The sequence below is a fragment of the Anguilla anguilla genome, chromosome 14, assembly GCF_013347855.1.
Source record: "Anguilla anguilla isolate fAngAng1 chromosome 14, fAngAng1.pri, whole genome shotgun sequence".
Lineage (NCBI taxonomy): Eukaryota > Metazoa > Chordata > Actinopteri > Anguilliformes > Anguillidae > Anguilla > Anguilla anguilla.
Genome location: NC_049214.1, coordinates 9,212,006 through 9,239,994, shown reverse-complemented (window position 1 = coordinate 9,239,994; position 27,989 = coordinate 9,212,006). Strand labels below are relative to the sequence as shown.

Below are 27,989 nucleotides of genomic sequence, written 5' to 3'. Positions count from 1 at the left end.
ATTTTAAGTAGAGTATGAAAATGCCTCACCTGCATATGCACTGATTGTATTGTACCAAGCTCTGCTCTGGATTTCCAAAATAAGAGTTTTGATTAATGTCCTGAAGCTGGCAGGGCTTTAAAATTGTGAAAGGGAAAGTTGATTGCCGTTAGTTTTTCCAAATCTCCAATGCCGTGAAATGGTTCAATAAGTAAAGCTAGTTTTAAGGCAACCTGGGGTGTACAGCCAGCCACACTTGGCATTATTGCCTGGCGCCCTGAAGCAGCTGTATCTTGTCTGGGAATACAGCCGATGCTACAGTCTCTGCCAGGTCCTTAAATGCTCTTGTTCCCACCGAATTGTCGTGGGAATGTGATTGAGTCATTACAGTGAATTACATTGGCCCTCCCTCCCCAAGAACCAAGACCAAGTCATTTCCCAGCCAGACTTTCATGTGGTGTGAAATCTCCATTTGATTATTAACAGTTTACACAATGCTTGGTCTTCCCAGAATGTAATTCCGTATTACTCTGTGAGTTATTTCGTTGAGTTTCTGTCCTGCCAGGAGAAGATTGCCATTTCAGTTTTCAGCCAAAGAATGCTAATAAACAAATTAATTAAAACAAAATCCTTTTCTCTTGGCATTGTAGGTTTAGACTGGGGAAATCACATCGATGCTGAATATGCAGTTTGTCCAAAGACGATTATTTAGATATCTATAAGTGCTTCTTCTACTCCTTGTCATGCATGTTTAAATATTTTAGGTGGAACCATTTTGAACTAAATGTGTTTCACTGTGTCCACTGTGCCTTACTGCGTATTTATCATTGGCAGGGATTTCTCGTACAGAGAAGGACAAGGGTACTTTATATGAGCTGACCTTCAGGGGCGACCGCAGCCACGAGTTCAGGAAGCTGGTGTTCTTCCGCCCGTTCGGCCCCCTGATGAAGGTGAAGAACGAGAGGGTGGACACGGCCAGCATGCTCATCAACATCGTCGTGCCGCTGGCCAGGCGGGCGGACAAATTCAGGAACTTCATGCACAACTTCAGGTTAGGATTCAAACTCTCTGACTCTCGGCAGCGTTTCAAAATGTTGGATAGCAAAAAAGCACGACATGCCAAATGATCTTCGGATTAGTTATTATATCACGGTGCTGACTCACTGCACATCCCACAAATATCCCACGGAACTTGTCATTGGCGGCACAGCGTTTACCGCAGAGCAGCCGGCTTACACTGCAGTTTGCCTTTCTCTCTTTAATCTCTCTCTCTCTTTTTCTCTCATTTACCTGCTTTCATAGTTGGCCTTAAGATCACCTCGGTTTAATCCACCACTGCTTCGCTCAACAACATCCCTCGTTCTCATTCATGCAGCCGCCGATGTGACACCACATTTACCTGCTGTTACTTGTCCAGAGCCGTTGGAACGTCGACTGTGATGTGCCTCTTTGTGAGACCGCAGGAATAAAGAGCGGAAGCTACAGTGAAAGGACTGGCACTCAAACTGCTGCTGAATTCTGTTGCAGTTCTTCCTGTTGTCAGCTCATCCATATGGAATTCACTGTCACGCACAGGCAACATGCTGCAGATAGTGGCTCCCTGACAGATATATGCAGGGCCGAACACTGTCATTACTTTATACACCTCTCCTTTACTTCAGTCTCTAATGATGTCACAATATGTCACATTGCACACATAGTCCACCTGGTGTGCTTTGTCCCAGTGGCCTTCAAATAAAGCACAAAGCACAAGGATAAAGTGAGGCTCCATATCATAAGATTGTGTTTTTGAGTTTTTTGACGTGCTATGATGAGTAACCTATAAATATCCAGCCATGTTAGCCAACCACTCTTATCGCAGGTAGGTTTAGGCAGGCGGGAGGAAGGCTATCGCAGAGAGTTAGGTGCACATTTCTCTTCTTTAATGCAGCATCTTACATTTCCTTTTAATTACATAACATGCTGCACGGAACAGGATCAATTCATTGATTAAGCATTGAGGCATAAATATCTGAGGCAGAATGGTTGCATTTCTGCATTAGTTGATTAGCCACTCAGCAATGCTGTTTGTTTGCTGTTTGTTAAACATGGGTGGCCGCGGTTTGCTATTTTGCTGCTGTAAAATGCTTATTCTACATTTTCCCTTCAAAGTGCTTCACAGTAACAGCTGAGCTTTTAAACCTCGCATTTAACAACACGGTAGTTAATGTAAGAACTAAACTGCACATGCAGCATAAAGACATAAAAACACAGGTCTGCTGTGGCTGAGCAAACTGTTTTCCAATGCAAATATCCTCAGTGCTTCCTCATGGAAAACAGCACTGCTGGTTAAGGGCAAAATGTGCAGAAATTCATGAAAATTAAGATATACAGTATTTAAAAATAAAACTTGCCTTAAGGTGGTGGGGCTCCTTGATTATCTTATGCCAATATGACTGAAGGTCCACGAAGAAATTCAGATAAAAGCTTTTTTGTGTTCATATAAGTTAAAAGACATGTAAGGGATTAAAATTCCCGATCAAATGGCTGAGAAATTAAAATTAGTGAAATGAAAATTAGGAAATAAAATTTGCTTTGATTCTTGGTAGGATGGCTGTTCAGATTTACTATAGTATTGGCATCCTATTATATCACACTTTCAAAATGTATGACAACAGACTGACAAGTTCTGATCTAAGAGGCTTCTTTGAGAACACTTCTTGGGGTGGACTGATACATAAGGGATTTTTTTTTAATGTTAGCCATGTGAATGATATTGGAATCTTCACTTTCCTTTCACCAAAGAAAGCAGAACATCCTCGACCTCAGCTTATGCTCCTGTGGAACTGACAAAAGAGTTTTTAAAAAATGAATAAAATGAACAAAAGGGACATAAAAGTGGTTGGTTTTGGGAAGGTGCCACTCACTGTTTTTAAATTTTTAAAAAATAAAAAAAACTAAAACATATTTGTCATCTATGTAGCGAATTTGTCATCTCCATTAGAATGTGTCTTTCAAAGGGCAGGAATTTCACATGGGGGCTGTGGAGCTGCCTCTTGTCTCTCTGCCCCAGGCAGTGTTTGTATGTGGGTCCCGTACTGCATAGTGCACCCTGTGCTCCCACTCAGTCTAGCCATAGCTGTCTCTAGCACTTCCTTCCTGCCTCCTCCAGTTAGCTGAATTCCCTTCCTAACACTGGCCTAAGTAATAGTCAGACCAGTGCCTGAGAAGAGTACGACTAGATTTCAAATATAAAGTGGGGTTGTATTTTTCTTACTTACACTTAAATGTGTACATCAGGACTCCTAAATTATATTTCTATATTAAATTATAAATTAAATATATTTAATTTATAATTTAATTAGGTACAGTTGGTGGGTTTGCTAAATAAATAAATAAATAAAGAATGATAATGGCTAAGTCCATTCAGGGCTAGAAAAAAATAATTTACACCAGTCTTCAGTTCCCCAGTACCTTCGACATAAATAATTGAATAATTTATTCACATACGGCTAGATCCTGCACCAGTTAGCAATTTATGTATCTGGTAAGCCCTGCAATAACAGACACTTTCATTGGACCATATAAATAAACCATTGGAAATCTACAATTTAAATCATTTGGATATGAAACAAAAGTACTCTCCATTGATGGGAATTTTCATGACTTCAATTCTTTTGCAAAGCTCTTTCAGCTCATTTGAAATTATCTCCTTTCAGTCTTCTGATTTCCACAGAAAAGACTGAATACCCTTGAAAGGCATCGTCCTTACAGTGAAAGGCTTGAATACTGTTGTAGAGCACCATGTGAATATTCATTTAGCGCTGAACATGCTTACAGTCATTAAAAGCAACTTGCCTTTTGTATACACACACACACACATGCAATCGAAAACCTGCTTGAGCGCTTGTTTATATTGAAAAAGATGCCCATGCTAATGGGTTTATGTTTTTCCAAATGATTAAGTTCTCTTGTAGGGAAACCTCCTTAGATGGTAAAGGGCTACTTTTTCTGACCCAGGATACTTTTGCTGCTTTTCCTAAAAAGTGTAAGCGCCTGGGAATTCAGGAGTGGTCATGTGCCAAAAGGGCTCGGCTGCGATTTTTTTGTTGTTGTATGTTATTATTATTATTATTATTATTATTATTATTATTATTATTATTATTATTGCTATCTTATTAATGGCAATTTAAATAGCTGACATTTCTATTTGTCATGAACATTTGTTATGTTTCTATTTGTACAGCTAGAAATTGTCTGAAGCTATACATATTTTGCTCAAAGGTAAAACAGCAATGCCTATCCAAGCAATCAAGCCTGCATCTTTGTGTCATCTGGGGCTCAACCTTGTAGCCTTGTGGTTATGAACCCAGTTCTTTAACCGCAGCACCACACAGCTACCTATATTTTTTACAAAGATTGTACCCATTTGTCCACCCCTCTCTATAATAAAAAGGAAGAGACTGCACACTCCCTGTAGAAATACATTTCCCGCTCCCAGTTCCTGGACAAGAGGACCATGTCACCGAAGAGTGTGCTTTAGGCAACAGGCTGCTTGTCTTTACAGTAGATCATTAGACAGGAGCAGTGGTGCACAAGGCGGTGTACACTGCAGACGCAAATAAACAGATGGGTTCTGAGATGCGGTGTGACACATGACAGGAGCGCGCTGTATTGCAGGGTGATTGCAACGTCTGAGCCAGGGTGGCCGGGCCAGACTGCGGCATCTCTCAAACATTTCCACCCCTTCTCCCTCTGACAGCTAATCAATAACCAGCAGCCTCCTCTGGTTCCCTGGTGATGGCTCTCTTCCAGCTGGCCGGCTATTCCGAATGAGGAATTAGCCTCCACCGGTTTCTCGCCGCTCTCGGTGCTGGTCCGCGCTTTGCATATCTCAGAGGAAGCGGGGGGAAGAAGCCGCTCCCTTCCCCGCCTTGTTGTGTGTGTCGCATTGTGAAATCTGTTGACCGCAGTGCGCACTGTGACTGGATCTCTCATCAATTTTCCTGTCATATTCTGTAAGGAGGCTTGAAATCAAAGAGACTGACAGTGCAATTTAAGTGTCAGCGGCTGTTCTTTCTCATGCAAATATCTGGGAGAAATGATCATAGGGCGCTTAAGGAGGAAAACATCATAGTAATGGGATTATGTGATTAATCTCTTTGAACCGAACTGTGGGTTGAACTGTATGGAAGTAAAATATGATTATGTTGCAATGTATCAAAATCCAGTAGTGCTTTGAAATTATATTCAATGACATGATTTACCCTAGAATGTAGGAAATGGTTTCCATTGATGGCATAGCCCTAGAAGATGTATTACATTTCTTTAAAAAATAGAGATCATTATATTAATTGCAATTATTTGCATTTCATCTTTATGGCAACCGTGAAACAAATAATGATCTATTTGAAGTCCAAAATTACACACAACTATTGTAAGATACTAATAAAATAAAATTAGTGCATACTCTCTGTGAAGTTTGAAAGGTATTTATTTTGTAGTTTTTTGTTATTAAGATTTTAAAAGGAGCAAATTTACCAGGCAAGACAAAGAAGATACCAATAGGATCTCCGACAGCACTCCACGCCATAGACGCTAGGCAGACGGGGTTAAATTCAAATCACAGGCCCAGACAAAACAGTAACAGCCTCAGATTGAGCCACGGTTACTCAGGAGGCACATAGAAAAGAGTGAATTATCAGCCGTTATAATCTCATAATTAATGTACCATTTTCCCTGGGCATGGGAGCGGGAGCTTCAGAGGAACCACGCCGCAGCCGGAAGACTTACTGCTCCCTCCTTCGGTAGCTAGGAAGCCTGCGCCCGCCCGCGGCTGGAATTTACAACGCGCCTCCCGCGGAACGGAAACGGCGCCGTAGCTCTCGCCACCGAGCTGAGAACTTCCTCAAGTGTTTCCCAGCGCCCCTTTACGGCGCTGTAAATCCGCCCGTCTCACCGAGGCGCGTCACATGCGGCTGAGGGCAGGGCCAGGTAAAAATCATTCATTCTTAGATAATATAACTGGCGGGCACCGAGGCGGCTTTCTGCACCAAAATGGAAAAAATATATATACATATGCTGAAAAATGTCCCGGTACTAAATAAAACAAACAAGATGGACTCCCCCCTACTGCGTCTGGTTCCTGCCAAGGTTTCTTTCTACTTGCCTTCTGGGGAGTCTTTCCTCGCCACTGTCTCCCCTGACTTGCTTTGTGGGGGTTTTAGGCCAGGGTCTATAGTTGGGTTGGTATAGTTGTCTTACTTCCTGCTTTAGTTATGTTTATATATCTGATGGTCTGGAAATGTTCATAGTCAGGTCCATCACCATTGTTCATTTATCGGTGTCTCTTATGTTATAAGTCACTCTGGATATTTGGACGCAATGTCATACGTTGTTTAAATTATGCAATTGTACTGTGGTACATGTCTTCAGCACGAGTAAACATTCAATGGGATTTTGCTGCTGTTTCAGACATTGACTTCTGATTCCTGATCCTTTTTTTCCCCAGAGAAGTCTGCGTTCGTCAGGACGGGAGAATCCACCTCACAGTGGTGTATTTCGGGAAGGATCAGATGAGCGAAGTGAAAGGAATCTTGGAAAACACTTCCAGGTGAGTCAGACCATCTCCCCTGATAATGCCGCCAGCTCAGGAACCTGTGAGTGTGTGAGCGTTTCCCAAAGCTCACAGGCCTGGATTCAATTAACACTAATCCTCAGCGTTGACTCACACTTGACTTCAATGTGACTGTTATGTTTTCTTGTGCAGTTTGTCAAGTCAATTCTGGTTATCCTTGAACTAGCCAAAGAAAGAAAACAGTGACCACATGCATTTAAATAAGGATTATAAGGAGCATTTTAAGAAGCAGTCAAAGTTAAATGAAAATATTCATTGAATTCAGGCAAGAAAGTGAGATTTATGATTGTTTTTCCCCTCACCTTTTTTCTACAATATTTGAAAGCACTAGTGTCGCACGCATGTATGCTGGGAGCTCAGCAGCTAAAACACATACAGCCCTCTGTACATGACTAACTGTACTACAGTAGAGCTAGCACCAAATGGCAGAGAGACGCATCGTTCGCTGATGGCAGATCGTAGTCAGTGGGTGCCTGCAACACTACCAGAAGGAGCTAATGCCAGCTCTACCAGACCAGGCATAACTTGACAGAAACAATTGATTTCCACGGTTGCAGACTCCTGTCCACAGGGAATAAGTATGACTTAAACCACTAATGTCTTGACTCTTGAACCCCATTTCATACTGAACATCTTTCATACTGAATATGTTTGTTTGTTTCATGCACATCATTGTGTTACCTCCAATATGGCAAATATGATGCAGCAGAAATCTGCAGTTTGCTTGTTTCTTCTTGATGGAAGCAGTACTTCAAAAAGCTATAAAATTGCAAGCACAATCCTAATTTGAGGAACGTATTGATTTTACACACTCCCAGCTACATGTCACTTATATGCACCTGAGATAATAGGTATCCTCGCTCCAGATAAATAGTCTCTTAAATAGGTGGTTTATTCAAGTGTAACTAAATATAATTCAATTAGACCCACACCCATAGATTGAAAATCCACATTAAACTCATTCACAGTTCCCATTCAACTGCAATTTCCTTTTAAAAAAAAAAAAAAAAAAAAACTTCAGTTTTACAAGGCATGAATAGCTTCAGAAAACAGGCATCATGTCATACATTTAAATGGGGCTCCTTTGTGTATCTTAATTATCCGAATCCGCAAATAAAAGCACAGCATGTAAGAAATAACAGATCCGGTATAAACTTAAATACACCTCTTACAACTGTATTTTCATTCGGGCATTTAGACAATAGAAACTAAACTAAAACAAAACTAAAATAAATAGTAGGCCTATTCCCTTGAGTTTCCAGTTCAAGTTTGTGTGGTTAATCTTCTGATTTACAAGCAAAGTCAAAAAGTGCCTGTCTTTGTAGTGATACAGTTGAAAATGGTTTACATTTGTAGAAAGAGAATGGTACTGCATGAGAATAAAAGTATTACCTCCCAGAGGTCATCAATAATTTTGAAAGGTGTCTCATTTGTTAATCAAGAAAATGAAATGTAAACATTTTGAGTACCATGAGTCTTTATTATGTTCACAGATTAATTCTGGGTTTAACTGTGTACGTGTTAGATGTTGCCAGAATTAAGCAATAAATGCCTCCTTTAGTTACGTATATGCTATATATCCATATAAAAAGGAGAAGCTCGGTTAATTTTGTTGTCAGCCAATAATGGTGACAAAGAGGGGGACATTGCAAAAGCTACAGAACAGCCAACAGTGTTGCTGCTAACAGTCAGCTAACATAAGGGCGGCATGAAAAAACAAACAATAATCTGGGAAAGTTCTGATTTAATTCCATTTTAATTAGAGAGGCATATTTATGTAAACTGCCATAAAATTACATTAATTTTATAATCCATTTTTGTCCGTATTCTTTGTAAAAGTGTGATTATCTCAAATCCATTGAGCTGTAATTTCATGTGCTGGCCAATAGGTTTGTCATATTAATTACACCTTTATTTACTCAAGTAATGGCTACATACATAAAATTTAATTAGCCATAATTCATGTGACTTGGAATTCAATGGGCCACAGCTACCTTTCAGTGAGAACCATTCCAAGTATGCATCTATTACATCCCCACTCAAGTCATTCAAACCAGGATTTAAGCAGGGGAAAAAAGCACTTAACTTTTTTCGAGTTAAGTGTTCTTATCTCAAGCCAGGATAAGGCCCTTATTGCATACTAGCCTGTAATTGATTGTTTGTGAAGGCATCATTAGAATGATATAATCTCACAGGAATGCAATTTTCAATAAATAAGATTTAGGCAAATCTATTTCCGCCAACTGGAATTTTATTTATGGAAAGGTTTGTTTTTTTCAAAGACTCCACCAGAATGTACCCACATGCCAAAATCAATTCTGTTTATAATGAAGGCGGCCCATGTTCAATGCTAAATTTATATTTTTTCATGAGCACAATTTTGCAAATGGCAATAAATAAATCCGCCCACAATGTGCTTCGTTCCTGGTTGAAATTGAAGTGGTAATATATTTTAATAAAAATTTACTGAGGATTTGTTTTCCGTTCAACATAAGAAATACGCCCTTGCACACAGGGAGCCGAGTAAATAGTGCATACTTGCACTGTGTTAATAAAGCATTTCAAAACAACCCTCATCGCTTGATGAATAATGCAACAGTGGGCAACTGGCAACATGGACTGACCCCTTGCCTGTGTAGGAAATTACAGGTCTTTGTGGTCGGGATAGATCGGGTCCAGGATAGCATTAGATCACCAGGTTTTTTTGACAGGTTGCTGATGTCTGGCAGGCTGCCATTATCCCCTCACCCTTGCCAGATGGATTCTTGCTTTTTGCCGTACTTGATTGAATCTCTGATGTCAAACCCTGCCCGGAGAAATTAGACAGACAGGCTCCCAAGGGAAGCTCATCACACCACATCTGAAATCACTGTTAATAGATCTGTCTAAATGCTGTTTTTTTTTTTTTCTTCTTCCTGCTGCAGTGTTTTCTCCCAAGAGATTTTCTGAGCCTCTCTCCATTTTATGAGGATTTGAAGAAGAGAAAAACATTTTTAAAAGGTGTTCAAAGTAACCATCAGGGAATGACTGGTCCTGTTTTTCTTGTTAAGCAAGTAAAACAAGTTCTCCAAGGCCAGATTTTTGCACATCCGACAAGTGTGTAGTCAAGAGACTGTAACCTTGCCCTTTGATTTCAATCTAAATACAAAACAGCTTCAATTAATTCATGATTAAATAAACAAATAAATAATAGGTGAAAAGGAGAGCTGGAGGCTTTTTGACCAAAGTAAAGAGAAGCACGGGTGTGTAGCCCTTCAGTTGAGGGTTTCAAGCAAGAGTTTATTCAGAATGCTTTTGTGCAACCACAAAAAAATTTTTTATTGAAACTGGACATTCAGTTACAGTTGATATTGGGGCTGCAGAAGATCACTATAAGAAGAGGAAAATATATCATTATTTAATATTTTGCTAAATAATTTTGTACTTCCCAAAGAGGGGAATTTACACAGATGTCAGTTTCTCCCCTATAAATTGTAAGTATTTACTCAAATAACTCAAATAAAACAATACTTGCTTGTTATTCTACATGACAAGCCTACCCTAGTGTACAATATTTGTGGTCAAAGGGAGCAGAGCTTTGTTATTGTGGGGATGCATTGCATTATTTCTCTCTGAGTAAGTCCCTTTCCTCAACATCCATTTTGTGAATGGGGACAAATTCATGCTAATTACCAACTTTGTACATTGTAAGTTTTGCCTGTTTACTCTGAATGTTGAACGATAACATCTCGAAGGAAATTTACTTCAAACTAAGCAAATTGAGAGATTAGCTCCATGGATACTGTAGATCAGTATTAGTTCTTGATAGCAAGATTATGAATGCAGGGTTCTGTAATGTCCTATGAATGCAGGGTTCTGTAATGTCCTATGAATCTGGATGCAATGCAACCACCTGTTGCCTAAGCCTTCAAGTCTTAATGTGCTTTGTCAAATTATTATAGGGTTTCTACCCAGTCTGTTATTCAGAAATCTCTGCTCTGGAATTATATTACATAGTTTATACAATCAAGCAGCAGTTGGGATGAACTTGGTAGATTTCTCAGTACCAAATAGAATCTGTACACCAGACTCCACCTCTAACAGAACAATGGTCACAGCATATCCATTGCTGGCCAGTTTCCAAGCATTTTAATTGGTAGGTGTAGTAACCACCCTAATATATATTAAAATCTTAAGGAAGAGATGGGTCCATGTATGAATGCCATATTTAACAAAATGTCAATCATAAAAAGAAGTCTTGCCTCTGTAGCAAAAATAAGTATGCCCCGATGAGTATGACTGAGTATAAGGGATTGCATATTAGCCAAAATGGATGTCAGGCATGCATAAGATGAGGATAAAGCATAGTGACAACTGTTTAAATAGTTCTTTCCCAACAGATGTCTAAACGTCAAAGTCAAATCCATTCATATTATTATCATTCTGTAAGAAAAATATTTTCACATCTTGAGGATGTATTGATTTGTAATAAAGCTCCAGTAAAAATTTTACTTCAGCAAGCTGCCACCACTGAGAAATTCTTGTAAGAATATACTGTAGCCCACAGGTATGTTTAAATGCCCAGGGAAATACCACAGAAAAGTGTAGAATGTGGTATTCCGACAAGACTTCTGTGTTTCAGGCCATCATGGTTTTTGTGACCCTATGTAAGATGAACAGACTTCCTTCCTTTTCCTAAAGTCAGCATAGACATGACATAAAGACACATGTGCATACATAGGGGGAAGGGCTGTTTTTCTCCAAAACTGCAGATAAAATAGCATGTCACCAGAGATATCTCCAAAGCACCAGTTTATGTTTTAGAAACCCCACCTCCCAAGAGAGGAAGCCCATCCCTTTGGTAAAGTCAACAGCAGATGGGTTGAGTTGAATGGCACTTTCCTGCTTGTTGAGCTCTGGGCCTCGCCCGCTAACAGTCGAGACAATGTAAACACGCTTCTTCCGCTGAGCACCTGCATTTCCACTGAGTGTCTGTTTCTGTGGCCAAGCCGTCTCCCAGTCTGGAGGCCCAAAGGACAAACTCATCTGTTTGAGTCCTACTTCCTGTTCCCAAGCTGCACTGTGGCAGTGGGGTGGCCCTGGTATGCGGAGATGAGTCACACAGTGGTGCACCCAAGGAAACCTGGGATCGTCCTGTGAAGCAACAGTAGCTACTGTACCTCGCATTATAATTATATTTTGAAGTGTATATCAAACTGGAGATTAAAACTGTTCTTATATCTTCTGGAAACAATAAATAAATGAATACAAAAATGCATAAATAAATAACTAAAGTATTATGAAATGAAACTGCAAAGGCATTAGGTTGGATATACCAAAGCGCATAGCATTTCAGTGATTCTTGGATTCAATAAACTGTTGTCGTAATGTCACAGCCAAATACAAGCCTTTTTCTTCACAACAGTAATTTGATGAGTTGTGTTATCACCAAATCTCACCAAACTGCTTACGAATAAAAGGAACACTTGCCTTAATTTGCAGAAGTAGATTTAATCCAGTCCTGGCTGTTTTAAAGTTTATTTGCACATTCATGGTGTACCCAATGAAAAGGACTTTGCTTTTTTTTACATCTTGCAGAAGCACTGTAGGTGCTTTTTATAGTATCAGTGCTGGTATCCCTAACAATGGGTTTCAGCGGAGGAGAGTGTCAAATTGGATAAGGCACAAAAATATCCATGTACACCTACACCATGGCAGTGCAACATCCAACTGGAAAACGTTTTGAGGCTCCAGAACCTCTCTCCAGTTGAGAAATGCCTGCCAGGTTCAAGAGAACCTCTTCCACTAGATCTCCTTCTATAGCTGCAGAGAAAACAGTTATCCCTTTACCCCAACCAAAACAACCGCCAATCTGTCAGTTAGGAAAGTTAGGAAAAGCAGAAAAGCAGCCCACCAAAAGGGCAACACCAAAAGACAGGCTATAAGGTATACCCCCATAGACCCAAGAGCACTATCCAAATATACAAGACTGAAATATAATGCACTCATGCAAATTTTTCGAAAAAGACCTGTCCAAACACATAGTGGGTAGCAAATCCCGTTCGTATCCTGGCCTGTGCCTTCCTGTGTGGAGTTTCCTCCACGTACTCAGGTTTCCTCCCACAGTCCAAACACATGCAGGATTGGCTAATTAGAGACTCTAACGTGCCCATAGGTATGAGAGTGTGAGTGAATGGTATGTGTGCCCTGCCATAGATTGGCGGCCTGTCCAGGGTGTATTCCTCTCACCCAATGCATGCTGGGATAGGCTCCAGTGCCCCCCGCAACCCTGCCCAAGATCAGCGGGTATAGGTAATGGATGGATGGATGGATGGAACTGAACTGAATGAAACTTGGCCTCACATATTTCAACAAAGTATGCACACGCTCCAAAATAGATGGTAATGTTAAGCCTGTAGTGAGAGTATTCTGGTCTTTTCCCTGGTAATCATTCAGCGATGTTACATGTTTGTGCACTCTAAGCTTGGAGTATATTGTGACAATAGCACCCCTAAGTACTGGATTTACTTCTAATACATCTAGAAAAGGGACTGTGAAGGGGTAGGGAGAAGTGAGGATATTTTGAGTCCACAAAATCATGTTATTTCCAAAAACAAAATAGTTGTTTTTTAGTGGATTAAAATTTAAGCTCATTTGGCAAAAACAAAGCTAAATTCTCTGTCAGTTCAAGAAGGAAGGAAATAATGGTTTTGCAATATTGACAGGGACACTCTGAGTTAAGGATAAGGAATATTTTATTATCACCAGGAGTCTTTTAAGTAGTATTTGCATGCACAGTTTAAAATGAAAAATCGCCCTGTGCCTTATTTTTGTTAATCTGTTTCATACTTAATTCTAAATCTTCAAGCAGCAGTTTTAGGATGCAGAGAGACCTAATTCAGGACATAATACAAAATTACTGCACTGTAGAAACTGCCCCAGAAATTAATAGGAAATGGAAGAGATTGTCCCTTCGATTAAACGTAAGCTTCAGAAAGCATGTATTTCAAAATGAAATGAGCTGTTCTTATCTTCACCCCAGATAAGAGGTCTGTGGGTTCAGACAGAAGCAGGTGGTGGATGTCACGTTAAATCGTATGGACCTCTGCTTTTGAAGTTGTTCTCTAAAAGAGAGCAAAAATACTTTCATCTTAACATTCAAATATCCTTGTAGATTCCAAAACAATGTTATTTCCAGTACACAGTATATGAATAGCAGATGCCTCACAGAGCAGAGACAGACTGACACACTACTTCCTGGAGCAGTATTAGATAGTGTGCTGGGGTGGTTGTGGTTTTAAAACCAGTAAGGCCATACTATACTTTGTTTCTGCATTTTATAACATGCTCTGCAATAGTATGGATGTTCTTATATTTTATAAAATAAAATAAAAATATTTTATTGCAATATTATTTACACATGCAGCAACACTGAGCAATGTGATTATTATGGTTGTATTATGTTGTATTATGGTCTGGTTATGCTGATTGAAATAATAAAGTGCTAACGTATTTGCTAATTTATTGATACATTATATGACCAAAAGTATCTGGACACCCCTTGCTCTAGGGCTGTTTTTCATGGCTTGGGCTAAGCCCCTTATCCCGGGCTCACACTACATGATGTTTGGGCCGATTTTTCAGTCGCAGACGAGTTCTGAGATCTGCCGCAAAAACCCCAGGTTGGAGCCTAATCGGGGCTCGCGCCTGTCACTGACGGTCATTAAGTATGAGCGTGAGCGGTTCTGAGTCTCTTCCGACTGCGATTTTTAGGAGTCCCAGACACCCTCACATTTTCAAGCATGTTTGAAATCGTAGGCACACAATCTTATAGTGTGAGCACTGTATGACCAGTGGGGGGGAAACCAAGCGGAGGATAACTACAAAACAACATGGCTTTGAAGGCTACTTTATTATTTTTATCTAAGAATTTAATAATACAAAGAAAAGCACAAATACGTCATTCCCGGCGATGCAGTTTGAACATGCTACATTGTCATTCCACTGGCTTATTCACATCCAACTCTCTCTGAACAGACAATCCTTGCTGCCTGAATCTTCCCAACCATTGCACCATATATTGCATTATGTCCTATTTGTTTTCTTTTCAGTACAAATGAGCGCAAGAAAATATAATCACCTCCAGCATGTTTTTTCTGAGACAACAGAGGTTTGGAATCCTCAATGTGAAAGATCCTGTAATTTGTGAATCTCATCTGCATTCGATCATGTAGTGTGTGCACCACTACATCGACAAGACCACAGATTATAAAAAGGCTGTGGTGTAATGTGAGCAGCACAGCGATTTTGTGATGTGATAGCTCCAGTGAAAGCAAAACTTAATGATACCGCATATAATGACATTCTCGATGATTCTAGTTTGGGAAAGGCCATTTCCTTTTTCAGCATGGCAATGCCCCAGGGCACACAGCAAGGTCAGTATATAAATGGTTTTGTTGAAAGCGGTGTGGAAGAACTTGACTGGTCCGAACAGAGCCCTGACCTCAAGCCCATCCAACACCTTTGGGATCAATTGGAAAGCCAACTGCAAGCCAGGCCTAATCGCCCAATCAGTGCTTGACCTCACTAATGGTCTTCTGGCTGAATTGAAGCAAATCCTGGCAGCAATGCTCCAAAATCTAGAATATAGCCGTCCCATAAGATTGGTGGTTGTTATAGGAGCAAAGGGTGGACCAACTCCATATTAATGCCCATAATTTTAGATGAGATGTTGGATATCAGGTGTCCACATACTTTTTTGCCATATAGTGTATATTATTATTATTATTTTAAAATTAACTTTTTTTTGTTAAATTCGTTTTAAATTTTAAAATTAACTGTTGTTCATGTTACTGACATCATTTGTTATAAAGAAATGTTATTGCTCAAGGCAATTTACATATTTTAATGTTTATTGTATAATGCTGGGTATTTCATACACAGTACAATGTGTAGTGTTAAATCAACTGTTACTGAGTAAATAGGGTTCTGCTCTGGTCCCTGTTGGACTCATGTGTACTGTGTTAGTGTTGAATTAACACTGAAAATGTGACTGTGTAGAACATTTACACTGAAGCACCCTGTTCAGATGACATTTTGCACTTAGGCCTGCAATGCTTTGTCCAGTCTCCTAACCACTGCAGTGCATTCCTGCCCAGTAAACCTATGCATAATAAGCATACTAAGAGCCACACTGAGTGCTTGTAATTTGCACCACGTAGGGCACTGTGCAGTTACGTTCATTAAGATGAATTACTTTAACAGACTGGAGTGTAGAGAGGATAATTAATCCAAATTATCCCAGTAAACTGACCCTTACTGCTCTGCTGTCCATTTGTCAGTTTGCTCATTCACTCATTCCCTGTAATAACTTAATTTAATTATGAATTATATGGCCCAGAGTGGAGGACTTGTTTGGCAGTTTGAAATGACAACACATACTCTTTGGATGCTAGTGGTGAATATGGAAATATCTGCCCCTCACCCCACCCCTCTCCAATCTATTCCCCAGGGACATGAGCAGTTCTAGCTTTTTTTTTTTTTTCCAAGAATATGATGACTCCCTGCAGACAAATCTGAATTTGCTAACACATACAGGAAGGAAAATAATAAATCCTGGCTATTTTTAGCTGGCTTTCCCTACTGTAGAGGAATTTCGATGAGCTGGAATAAACCGTTCTCTCCATCTTTAGAATTGTAAACCAGTATAAATTCCTCAACTGGTGTTCCCGTGCCCAAAATATTAGTAAGCAAGCACTCAGCATTTATCCTGTTTTGGCCCCCAAACTTTTACTGGTGGCTGAACTACAACAAGACTGCAGTGTCCCTTATTAGAAAGCAGATGCCTTGTTGACCCTAAGAAGTACTCTTAAGAAGTACTCTTAAAAAGTGGGCTCTTGTTGGATTACCCTGGGAAACCACTGAATTTTTCATCTGAAAGCTCTATGCATCACACCAATATGTTCCTGTGCTATAACCCAGAGGTTGATTTGGGTTAAACTGTATGGAGAAGTACTACACAAAGAAATATTCAAACTGGAGATATTACTTCAAGTTGGTGTTGGTGATCTAGAGCAGAGGTAGGTGAAAAGGGCCATATCTGTTTATGATTTTCATGACAACTTCTGGCCTTAATTATTTAATTATCTATATTTACACCATCTGACATTTTCGCAACATTTCTTGATCAACACATGAATGGCAGACTGTTCTTGTGTCCCGATATGAAGCGTTTTACCGTGATCTAATCCATGAGTGAACCAGTGTTGGTGTATACAGTTAATTAGCTCATTTAGCCAGGGTAATTGGTGAAAAAAAAACTCATATTTAAAATCGCCTATCCCTGGTCTAGAGAATAACCAAGCAGACCATCTACTGCATAAAGGTGCTATCATACTAAAGCTGCTGTGATCTTATTGTATGATGTAAGGTGTCACTCTGGATAAGAGTGTCTGCCAAATATGTACATGTAAGTATATGACAAATTACACATTGCTTTCGTCCTGCCAGTTCGTTTAACTGGAAGGATTTTTAATTTTGAGTGAGGACCCCATAATGGAATCAAATTCTTAATTCTCCTCATTTGTCAGCATGACTCAGACAGATCTAGTGGCACTGTTAGACCTGCAGCTGTGTCAGAGCATGTCAACGTCAACTCCATCTGATGTGTTCCAAACACTTCTCAAGGATTGGTGACACTTTGGTGTCACTGAGTCCGAGTGTTGAAGGTATAAATGATTTTGCATGACAAACAAGACAAAGGGAAACTCAAGGCATTCAAAAATAACTGACGTCTCTCAATCCTGGCTCTAATGAATAAGGATGGGCAGCAAAAACAATGTTTTTACTGTAGGCGGGGTACAGGAATAAAAGAAACTTGTGTGCACTGTGAATATTTGATGATTATTGAAAGTTAAAATCTTTTTGATTAATCTACACACCTGTGCCAGTCCCCTTTCTGGGGTGTGCTCTGTTTATAAGGTATGTGATGCACTAAAAAGGAATACTTAGATACTTTAAAATATCAGACTGTGATTCAGGCACATACTGTAAATATGCTATCATATTGAGATGGTGACTGTCTCTGATGAGCAGGACCCTTCAGTTAGGAGGAAAGGGGTTGAAATGTAAATAGAAAATTAATAAGCAGTCTCTACTCTTGATAGACCATCTTTAGTACTCTCTTCTATAGGAATCAAACTTTTTTTTAAAAATCTGGTGAGGTAATGACACATTTTCTAAAACTTCCTTCTCAAGGTGAAGCCTGAAAGTAAATTATTCATCATATTTGCATTGTGTACTTTGTTCTCCCATAGCATTAGCTATTTAAAGCATTTCCTGATGGCTGTGTCATGGGGCATAAACAAACCTGGCACTCTGAGTAACAGGTACATCACCAGAGGCAAAATGGCTGACATTGACAACACTGAGGACTAGTGTACCTCAAGGTGCTTCAAAGAAAACTGCACATAACTGCCTTTCACCTTCACAAGTGTGCCTAAGGATAACTGTGGGCCTGGCCAGCATGTTGTCCTCATTACTGTGCATCTTTTGCTCAGTTATGCTCAGTTATCCATCCGGGCAATGATATAAAATCACACCACTTGTCTTCTGTCTGTCTTCTCTTCTACTCATCCCTTGGTACTGTGGGTGAATGAAGCACAGAGAACATTGCAGTGGGAGATAATGTTTGTGAAATGTGGCACAGCTCCAGTCAGGTGTTTGAGGTATGATATTTTTAATGTACCATGTGCCCACTTAATATCAGTTTGCCAATTATTAGGTTAACTCATCTCATTTGAAAAATTCATTTTGCCCAGGGGCAAGTCCTAGATAAGAGATTAATCAGGACCTTTTTTTTTGTTTCTGAAATTCAGGATTCAGACGGTCTTTCTGTGCTGCACTGTGGAAATTAACGATGACTAATAGGGATGGGGCTATTGTGTGCTGTACCTAATCAACAGGTTTTGTGAATCATTTGGACAGTGCTTACCTTTCTCTGACAGTCTTGCTTTAATGGAAGCAGCTCCTTAGTGTCCTTTACTGTTCCTGCACATCCTGGTTATGGCAATGGGCAATGCATGCTACATTTCTTGTGGGACTGTCCTAGGAATTAAAGACAAAAATAGGGTGCTTGACCGAGAACTCACATTCTTAATTCTTAATCGCCTGGTCAATGAAAAATAAAACTTAACAAAGCTTTTTCTTTGATTCCTTTTTTTAGTCTACATTGTAAGACATTACAGTAATGAACTATCCATCCATCCATTTATCCATCCAAAGAACTTACTCCAGGGTCAGAATCGTGGGGTCGGAGGTGGGGGTTTAGCGGTTGGGTGGGTGGTGTTCTGTGGCCTATCCCAGTATTGGGTGAATGGCTGAAATACCCTGGATAGGTCACTAATCCATTGCATGGCCCACACACTATTCACTCACAAATTCATTCCCCAAGGACAATTCACACTCTCCAATTAACCTAACCTGCATGCCTTTGGGCTGGGGGAGGATACAAGAGTACCCAGAGGGAACCCACGCAGACACAGGAGAACATGCCAAGTCCACACAGAAAGGCCCTCAGCCAAGATTCAAACTCAGTGCCTTCTTGTTGAGAGGCAAAAGTGCTATTCACTACACCACTGTTCTGCCTAATAATAAACTACCTCATTCCAATTATTATTTTGTCCTTCCTCAGACAACCTTTACAGCTTATTTTAAATTGAATTGTAATGTGAATTATGCAAAACCATGTCATCTAAGATTTAATCGCCCCCTGAGTTAAAGTAAGCAACTTTATAATTTCATTACCAGATCCACTTCAAGACAAAATAATTTTATGGTCCTTGCCTATCATAAATAAACGGGAAATATACTTGATATTACATGCATAAAAGTTCCTGATATTTCTCTGTAGGCATCATTCAACCTTGTGGGTGAGAAGTTTTTGGGCTCTTGGTCATTCTATCATTTTTTAAGTGATGGCTCAGCAAGTGGAAAGTTCAGTTAATGCAAGTCACTCTGAAACCCCTACTACAAGAGATTGAAGTCCTACTCTTCTTCTGTGCAGAGAGATAAACTTCAAGAACTTCACCTTGATCCAGCTGAATGAGGAGTTCTCCCGGGGGCGGGGCCTGGACGTGGGCGCAAGGGCGTGGAAGGGTGGCAACGTCCTGCTCTTCTTCTGTGACGTGGACATCTACTTCACGGCCGAGTTTCTGGACTCCTGCCGACTCAATGCACAGCCCGGTGAGGACCCCTTTCATTCAGAGAAATCTGTGAGCATCAGTGATTCACAGTCACCTTCATGTAACAAATGTGAAAATTCACATTCGCATGAAACAGTCATTGATACGCATTATACTATGTCCTGTACTGTGCATTCGCAGTGTACAGGCACATATAATTTGGACCATGGTACCATGGACCACATGGCACAAACTTGGCTTGAACGATGATTGGAAGTCCCAGTGAGAAATTTTGTAATTGATGGAGTGGTCATTTTCCATCCATTGAAGCCCAAGAAAGAAGCCAACTGGGTGAACATCACGTGTGAGCTTCATGAGTTACTTACCATTAAGAAGTATGGGTGTCTTCTACTAAATTGAAGTGTTTTTTTCAGGGGTTTTTTTTTAGGCTTAACCATCTTGTTTGTATCAAATGACAGTCCATTTCTGAGATAATGTCGTTTTTCCCAATCTCTTAGGTAAAAAAGTATTCTATCCAGTTCTATTCAGTCAGTATAACCCAAGCCTGATTTATGGTCACCATGACAACATTCCACCAATAGAACAGCAGCTGGTAAAGTATCCTCTCTAAATGTTTCAATTTTTGTAAAAACACATTTTACAAAACCTCGAACCATTTTAAGACAGGCAAGTTGACCTGTGTTAAAAAAAACAAATTGGTGTATTTATCTTTTTCAGGTAATCAAAAAAGATACAGGATTCTGGAGGGATTTTGGCTTCGGCATGACCTGTCAGTATAGGTCAGATTTCATCAATATAGGTAAATATATTCATTATGTCTAACAGTGGGCATATTACTAAACATACTAATCATGTCACTTGATGTGTTGGCATACACATATCTTAAAGACTATATGCTTTAAAATAAAAATAAGGTCTGTATCCGCAATACTATATGAAAGATGTACCCTCATTCATGTAAGTTCATTGCATTTGTGCATGTTGCATCGGTTGCATGTCATTTACATGTAAATGTTTCATGGTATCATAAGTGTTTATATACAAACAGCACAACTTGGAATCGGTTGCTTTCTCGGAAATTGACTTGTCAAATTTTAATAGAAGAAAACATGAAAGACAGCCTGGTCCATTTGCAAAGTGCCATGGCCAAATCCACACCATTTGCGGTATGGCAAGCCCTTGGGATATCAGCTCCTTTAGCAAGTTTGCTTCAATTGATTTTTCCACTCAAGGTAAAGCCAGGCCATGACATCAGAAGTTGTAAAATATTTTATTACCACCAATTTCTGGAAAGTGGACAATATGTCTAGGAATGGCAGTTCAGACCGTTTATCGTCTGACAGCTTGTTTTTCCTGTTATTGAAAAACATGAGTAATGAAGGAGAAATGGTGATTTGTAACCTATTTATTTATAACCTATTCATTTTTTTGTACTTGCTATTTTTTATTTTTACATGTGGGATAAAAATACCAATTTCTGTAGTCAAAGATAAAATATCTTATTTCCTATTACTTCCCCTATTCAGAATACATTGACTTCCAGGGGCAAGATTGTAAATGCCTCCCACTAAGACAATAAAGATTGGATATCTTTAAAATTGGTACTGTAAGTGTATGTGTGCGTGCGTCTGTGTGTGTGTCTGTGCGCCTGTGTATGTGTGTGTGCATTTGTCTGGTTAGGGCTTTATATAGGCTAATTTATATTTTAAAATGTGATAAGGTGATTGAGGAGGATCACACAGCACCTCTAGTGCTCTCGCTGCCTCCATTCATTCTCTGCAGTGGAACTCGAGGACAAGTGGGGTCTATTTGGGTCACAGGCGCAGAACAACGACGCAGCTGCAGAGCTCTAGCAGCATTTGTGTTATTGGGTGTTTAGGTGATAAAATTTTGGAAATAGAACGTGTTTCAGGCTCTGATTTGTAAATAGATGGCAAATGAAAATGGGTTCTTATCTTCATGCTTCAGTTCTTTGTTCTGACTCTGAGCTCTGAATTACCAGTTTGATGGAGAGATAAAAATAAAAAAAACGTCCTCCCTCTCTTCCATTTTTCATCTCTCTCGCACCCTTCCTCGCAAACTTACACATGATATTTCACTCTCTTATACAAACACATTCACACACACACACACACACACACACACAACACCCCAACATAAAGTCGTACTGAAACATGAATCATGAAAATAATTTCTATTGTGGGAACTTGGTAACTTGTGTCACTTAAATAATAGTCCTAATAGAACAGGACAACAGTATCTATGTCAACATTGCTGTAGGTCCAGTATAGTCTTAGCGAACTGTAAATGCTGATTCTCCTTGTGTCTTTGCAGGTGGCTTTGATGTGGACATCAAGGGCTGGGGCGGGGAGGACGTTCACCTCTACAGGAAGTACCTGCACAGCAACCTGCTGGTGGTGCGCTCGCCCTCGCGCGGGCTCTTCCACCTGTGGCACGAGAAGCGCTGCGCAGACGAGCTCCCGCCCGAGCAGTACAAGATGTGCATGCAGTCTAAAGCCATGAACGAGGCCTCCCACGGACAGCTGGGAATGCTCTTCTTCAGACACGAGATCGAGGCCCACCTGCGCAGACAGAAACACAACGGAGCAGGCAAAAAGACATGAGAGAGTGCTGGTGGAAGACTTGAAATGGCGCGGGTAGATGTTTTCAGAAACTGCAAGGAGAAGACCTGAAGTGGTTTAGGTTAAAACATAATAATAACAACTGTGTGGGGAAGGGGTTTTGAGAGGGTGGAAGTAGAGGATTTGTAACTGTAACAGTGGAGATATACATTTTTATAGGGTGGAAGTAGAGGACTTGAAAAGGTATGGTAAAGCAATGACAGAGGCAGGAATGAGGTTAGGGGTTAGAAATGTAGGATGAATAGAAATGACAGGATAAAAGAGATTTATATGTGCTAGCCCCATCTTCAACTTCCACCCTCCCCACTGAGGCCTGTATCAAATCCCCAAAGTTTCTGGCAGATTATATTTGTAAAGATGTGAATAGATGGCAGCTGTATTTGTCTCTAGATAAGAAGCATAATGTGTTGAGCCATCATTATGAGAAGTTTAGAAAAGGATCACTTAATCACATTGTCTCTATCTTTCAGTCAAGTTTGGCCTGACTTTCATATTGTACAGTGCAAGCAATTTGGCTACGGGAGTGGGGAATTTTCAGTAGGCATAAGAATATATTAAGGCTACCAACAACAAATACCACATAGTAAACACTTCAAGACTTGCATGCTTCAGTGCTGGACATTACACAGTAAAGTGTTCTGAGATATTGCAACATTCTTCAACTATGAGTTCAACTCCAAAAGGGATCATAATTTCCTATATTAGAGTAACATCTACTTGATCAGAGTTGATTTAACACTTAACATTGTACTGTTTGTGAATGGAAATATGCCCATTTGTGATAGTTGTTAGCTGACAACAGTACTGCAGCTGCAGAATGAGTCATGCAATCAAAAACATTTCTTGGACATAATTTGGCACAAATTCATTGGAGGTGCTGCCATTTACATTGAGTAAAAGTATGTGTTTAGTGCTCACAGTCAAAAGTCATATTGATCACAAACACAGTCCCCTGCAGTCAATGAGATTTATCCATTCATTTATGATCTGAATATTCACAAGATCAGCCTCAATGCCTGCTGAAAATCTTAAAACACTTAAAAGCCTGGTTACAAAATGTTTCCCCTGTCTTATATAGTTTGATTTTGTGTCTTATATATTTTAATGTGCACATGTATGCATTTTTTACAGTAGTACATTTACAGTCCAAAAATCTATCCATCCATCCATCCATCCATTATCTAACCCGGTCATGGGGGTGCTGGTGCCTATCCCAGCATGCATTGGGTACATTAATAAATCATAATCTGTGACTATAAGCATTCTTTAAGTATTGTACTATTAGCATAACAAGAGCCTTTAGGCAGACTTCAGTTTGAATTATGGTAACCCCAAAGTGAAAAAGATGGGGTGGCTATGATTGTTGGTGTTATTGAAAGTAAATTGTCTGTTGCCAAGGAAAAGTCTACAGGATTGCTGAATTAACTGAATTTACTCTATATATGGGCCTCTTTCATTATGTTGAATTACACATGGATTCAAAAGTGGCACATTCAGCCAGAGATTCAATATCAAAGCAGAAAATACATTCAATACATTTATAATACATACTATTCACTCATAAAGGTTCATAACTAACACATAACTGTAGACCTGTAATAGTGTGTTTTACTTTGTCGTAGAAATCCGCTGGTAAGGACCAGGTTTATAGAGTGTGACTGGGCCTTGGTTTGCTGTTCATATGTACATCTTCTCTGTCTTATTTTAAAAACCATCTAGTTTATATTTTTTCCTACCAATTTGTCTTATTTAATGAATCAAACGATATTTATTTGACATGCTGTACTGCTTGTATGTTTGGAAGCCATTTGGGCTGGGAATAAGGGATAGGTTTTTTGACACTGGGCATCTTGGGTGCTTTTATGTGACCCCAGTACAATAAAAATATGGGGTGGGGAGGCTGAGATTGCAAGCGAGGACCAGGATGGGAGTAGGGGGGATTAATTGAGATCATGGACCTCCAGTTGAAATCCCAGGCTTTAAATGTTCAAATGGAGAAATCCTGTCAAAATGCATAACTATTACGCAGAATTAATAGCACATATTTTTTCATATTTCATACACTGTATGTAACCCCAAAAGTTACATTTTACTCTATATTTATTTTTGTGTACACAATACATGTGAGCTTTTTAATGATGTAAAAACAAAGAGTTTGGTATTTTTGTTATTTGAAACTGCACTCAATGCAAAGAAAGGTATTACAAAGGTCCAAAAACCTAAAATGTTGAATGTGACAACTCATGCACAACGTGGTTGCAGGTGTTGATATGCAAAAATAAATGTCAGCGAAGTGGTATTTTTTCAGCATTTTGTGTCATTCTCAACCATAAGACAGTATTGATAAATTCTCTCCAGCTATGTTTTACAATAGCTAAACTTCTGACAGTTCATAATAATGCACATCTTTTACTTAACGGGCAGTTCAAAGAACTGCGACATTGTAAATTTAAAGACCTTTCAAACGCGCAGCTGTTTCTTGGCAGAGGTTCTTGTTCCATCTAGTGTCCAAGCATTGTATGTGCACTCTCAGGCATGTTGTTTCCTTCCGTTGTGTCTCATTACCCAACCAGAAAATCTGAATGTCTTTATAACTTGTAGTCTTGATAAACAATTGCGGTGTAATACACAGAACAATACAAGGCCACATTATGGAAAAGCAGCTGTTGTAAATTGTACTTTGCCATGAGTAAATTCACACACAAAATGTAGGGTTGTTGATGTAGTGTTGTTAATAAAGAGAAGTTTGGTTTTCTACAAATTGTACTTAAAAATCCTCTATGACATGTTTTTACTCAGGACTCAAAGGTCCTATTTTTGTATTTGGTTTACCAAAGCCTGTACAGAGAACAATCTAATATATTTAGGAATGCACTTTGCATTGGAAGCTGTGATGTTTGCATATAAATAGAAAGGTTGTTATAACTGCTACAGAAGAGAAGACTTTTTGAATGACATTCAGTTTCTTTTTTGCAGGATATTGTAGTGAAGCTGCATTGTAAAAAAATATTTCTTTCTTCTATACATTTTCTTTTAAAGGGAATGGAAAAAATAAAAACTGCATTCTGAAACTACGTGTGCTTCTTCACCGGTACATAAATTCTCCTTTATGGCACGCTAAAAGCTGTATGAGTGATTGTATGCATTTTTCTGCCTGACTGCACAGTATGTCATCAAACATATTTACAAGATTAAACTATGAAATTAGTGAATATATATGGAATTTTTTTCTACTAATAGCAATCATAATCAAAATCATTAGAATAACACAAGAATAAATAGATCATTAAAGTTGGCTTTTTGTTTTGGTTAGGGTTATTTGTTTGTAGAATTTACAGAATTTGCCAAATAAAATGTAATATAATATTCTGATGGCACTGTAGTCTTCTCAGATGTTGATACTTCTAAGTGTGCCACAGAAAATGTTCAATCTGCTTTTAATATTATTCAGAATATTATTAAGATAAAATTGTTTAATCTGATAGTTGTTGCTCTAGATTGCATGATAACACTGCATTTCAGCATGTTTCATGCTAAAAGTACCTTGGTTTTTGGAACGATAAATATCTACATTTCAAAGTTCATATTGAACTTGGACAAATGTTGAAGCTGATTTTTTATTATTACTATTATTTTGCATAAGTAATGTTTTTCCTTCATTGCAAGAAAAATACTTGAGTCTGCAACTTTTCTTCCTGTTTTTGATTTTGGTAACATAATTTATATGCACAATGCATTGTCATCCATGCACACCTTGGATCCTTTGTATCGTGGGGTCGTAGATAGATGTCCTGCGGACATCCATGATATAATGGCATCACAATTTAAATAAAACTTTTATGTTCTACTCTGATAAATAGTCGCTTTAGTCACTGGTGGGTGTTGGGTGAAAGTATCAAAACTAAGTTGATTTTTTTTTCATTAAATTGGGGCTCTCAGGCACATGGAGAACTTGTTAGAGGGCCTTGGGATGTATACATTTTGGGAACCCCTGCCTTAGATCATGCATTTCAGCACCAGTACCACCTTCACAGTTTGCCCCCTTTTCATTTCTCGATTGAATTCAGCAAGCCTAACCTCTCACAAGCAGTTTTCCCCCCCTTTTTTTCATTTTTGAATGGCAATCACAAAAATCTCAGAATAAGAATCAGCATGGGCCATGAACCAGGTAAAAATGATTGTACCATTTGACTGCAATAAGAGTGAGGTTGTGGTTGTAGTAAGAGTCAGGTTTGCTGATTTGGGATCATCTCTTGGAGACACTTAGTTTCAGAAAGCTTATTTAACACTATGAGTGCATACCATGCTTATAGTACTGAAAGAGTTCAATATTGCACGTCATAAGCATCTGCTTAGTACCGATATCCATTAGATGGCAGTGTTTCATTGATACGATCTTAGCATCGGATGGAGCTGAATAATGTAGAAGAGTCCAGACACGGCAGAATTTGAATGTAAATATTTGAGAGTAAAATGAGGGGAGGTAGTGCTCATTGCGAAACATCAGTTCTTGTCCAGTTCAATTAAAGTGTAAACCAAGAAGACATGTTTAAAAAAATGTTCAAGAATATAACATTCTAGGCTTTGAATGTTTATGTTTCTGTTGATATGCAAGCAGCTTTCAAAGTATTGATGCACGTTTATTTATTTATTTACTTATTTATATAACCTGTGTGATTAAACATATGGAAATGACGCTCTGGTAGATTACGAAATATTCTGAGAGCAGATTAAATATTAAATAGAAAGGAAAATACGTTCTCAATTATCGATTCCATTATGCAATGATGGGGAAATTACTCGAGTATCTGTACGCACACTTCTAATGACTTGTGCATGGTGTTTTAAATGTTGCACCGCTAAAAAAAAAAAAAAAAACTAAAAAAAATACTTGTTTTTAATCTTTTTTTTTTTTTTTTGGTAACACATTCATTGATAAAAAAAAATGTGTTATAACAGTTATTGCAGATTACTGACATGATGGTATGATTATGCTTGTAAAATAAGATTATAATTGAATTGAACACAGAACCTGAAACATCCAGTATCCATTACTGGCATGAACATTGATTGTAACAAGATTTAGATACACAGAAGCCCACAATTATGAAATTCCTATTCTAGATCCCACATGGCTGCAGTCCAGGTTGAAGTAGAAGTTAATTGTGACATTGCCTCATATTCGTGGAAGAATATTCCATCCATCCCAGTGGTATACTGCAAGTTCATTCACTTAATACAGGGCCAATCCTATAAAGTGACTTTACTGCCAAGGCAGGGATTAGTCATGTGATAGTATTAGGATCGCAACGAGGACAGACCTGAAATGAAATGCTTGACTTAAAAGCCATGTCGTGTTGTTGTACAACAGCCAACAGTTACGTATGAGGGAGAAAAGCAGGTCACATGGTACGATTTACGACACCTTGCAGCAACAACCAGGGCAATGTCTAAAGGTGACAGACTGTTTGCTAAAGCAACACATGCATTGAAAAGTACCAGTCGGTTTAGTTCCATTTCATTTAAATTAGTCAAAGTAGTCATGACATTTAAATGTTCAGATACACTTAT

General features: G+C 39.1%; 1 protein-coding gene across 2 annotated transcripts in view; it reads left to right on the top strand.

Moving 5' to 3' along the window:
- Positions 1 to 25,489, top strand: part of csgalnact1a (chondroitin sulfate N-acetylgalactosaminyltransferase 1a) — a 42,817-nt gene extending 17,328 nt beyond the window's left edge. For both annotated transcript variants that reach the window (XM_035391538.1, XM_035391539.1), the window contains exons 3-8: positions 814 to 1,030; positions 6,470 to 6,571; positions 19,638 to 19,816; positions 20,274 to 20,368; positions 20,494 to 20,575; positions 22,111 to 25,489. In XM_035391538.1, the coding sequence (XP_035247429.1) occupies positions 814 to 1,030; positions 6,470 to 6,571; positions 19,638 to 19,816; positions 20,274 to 20,368; positions 20,494 to 20,575; positions 22,111 to 22,400 (965 nt within the window). In that variant the 3' untranslated portion in view covers positions 22,401 to 25,489. The remainder of the gene's footprint in view (positions 1 to 813; positions 1,031 to 6,469; positions 6,572 to 19,637; positions 19,817 to 20,273; positions 20,369 to 20,493; positions 20,576 to 22,110) is intronic.
- The last annotated feature ends 2,500 nt before the right edge of the window (positions 25,490 to 27,989 follow it).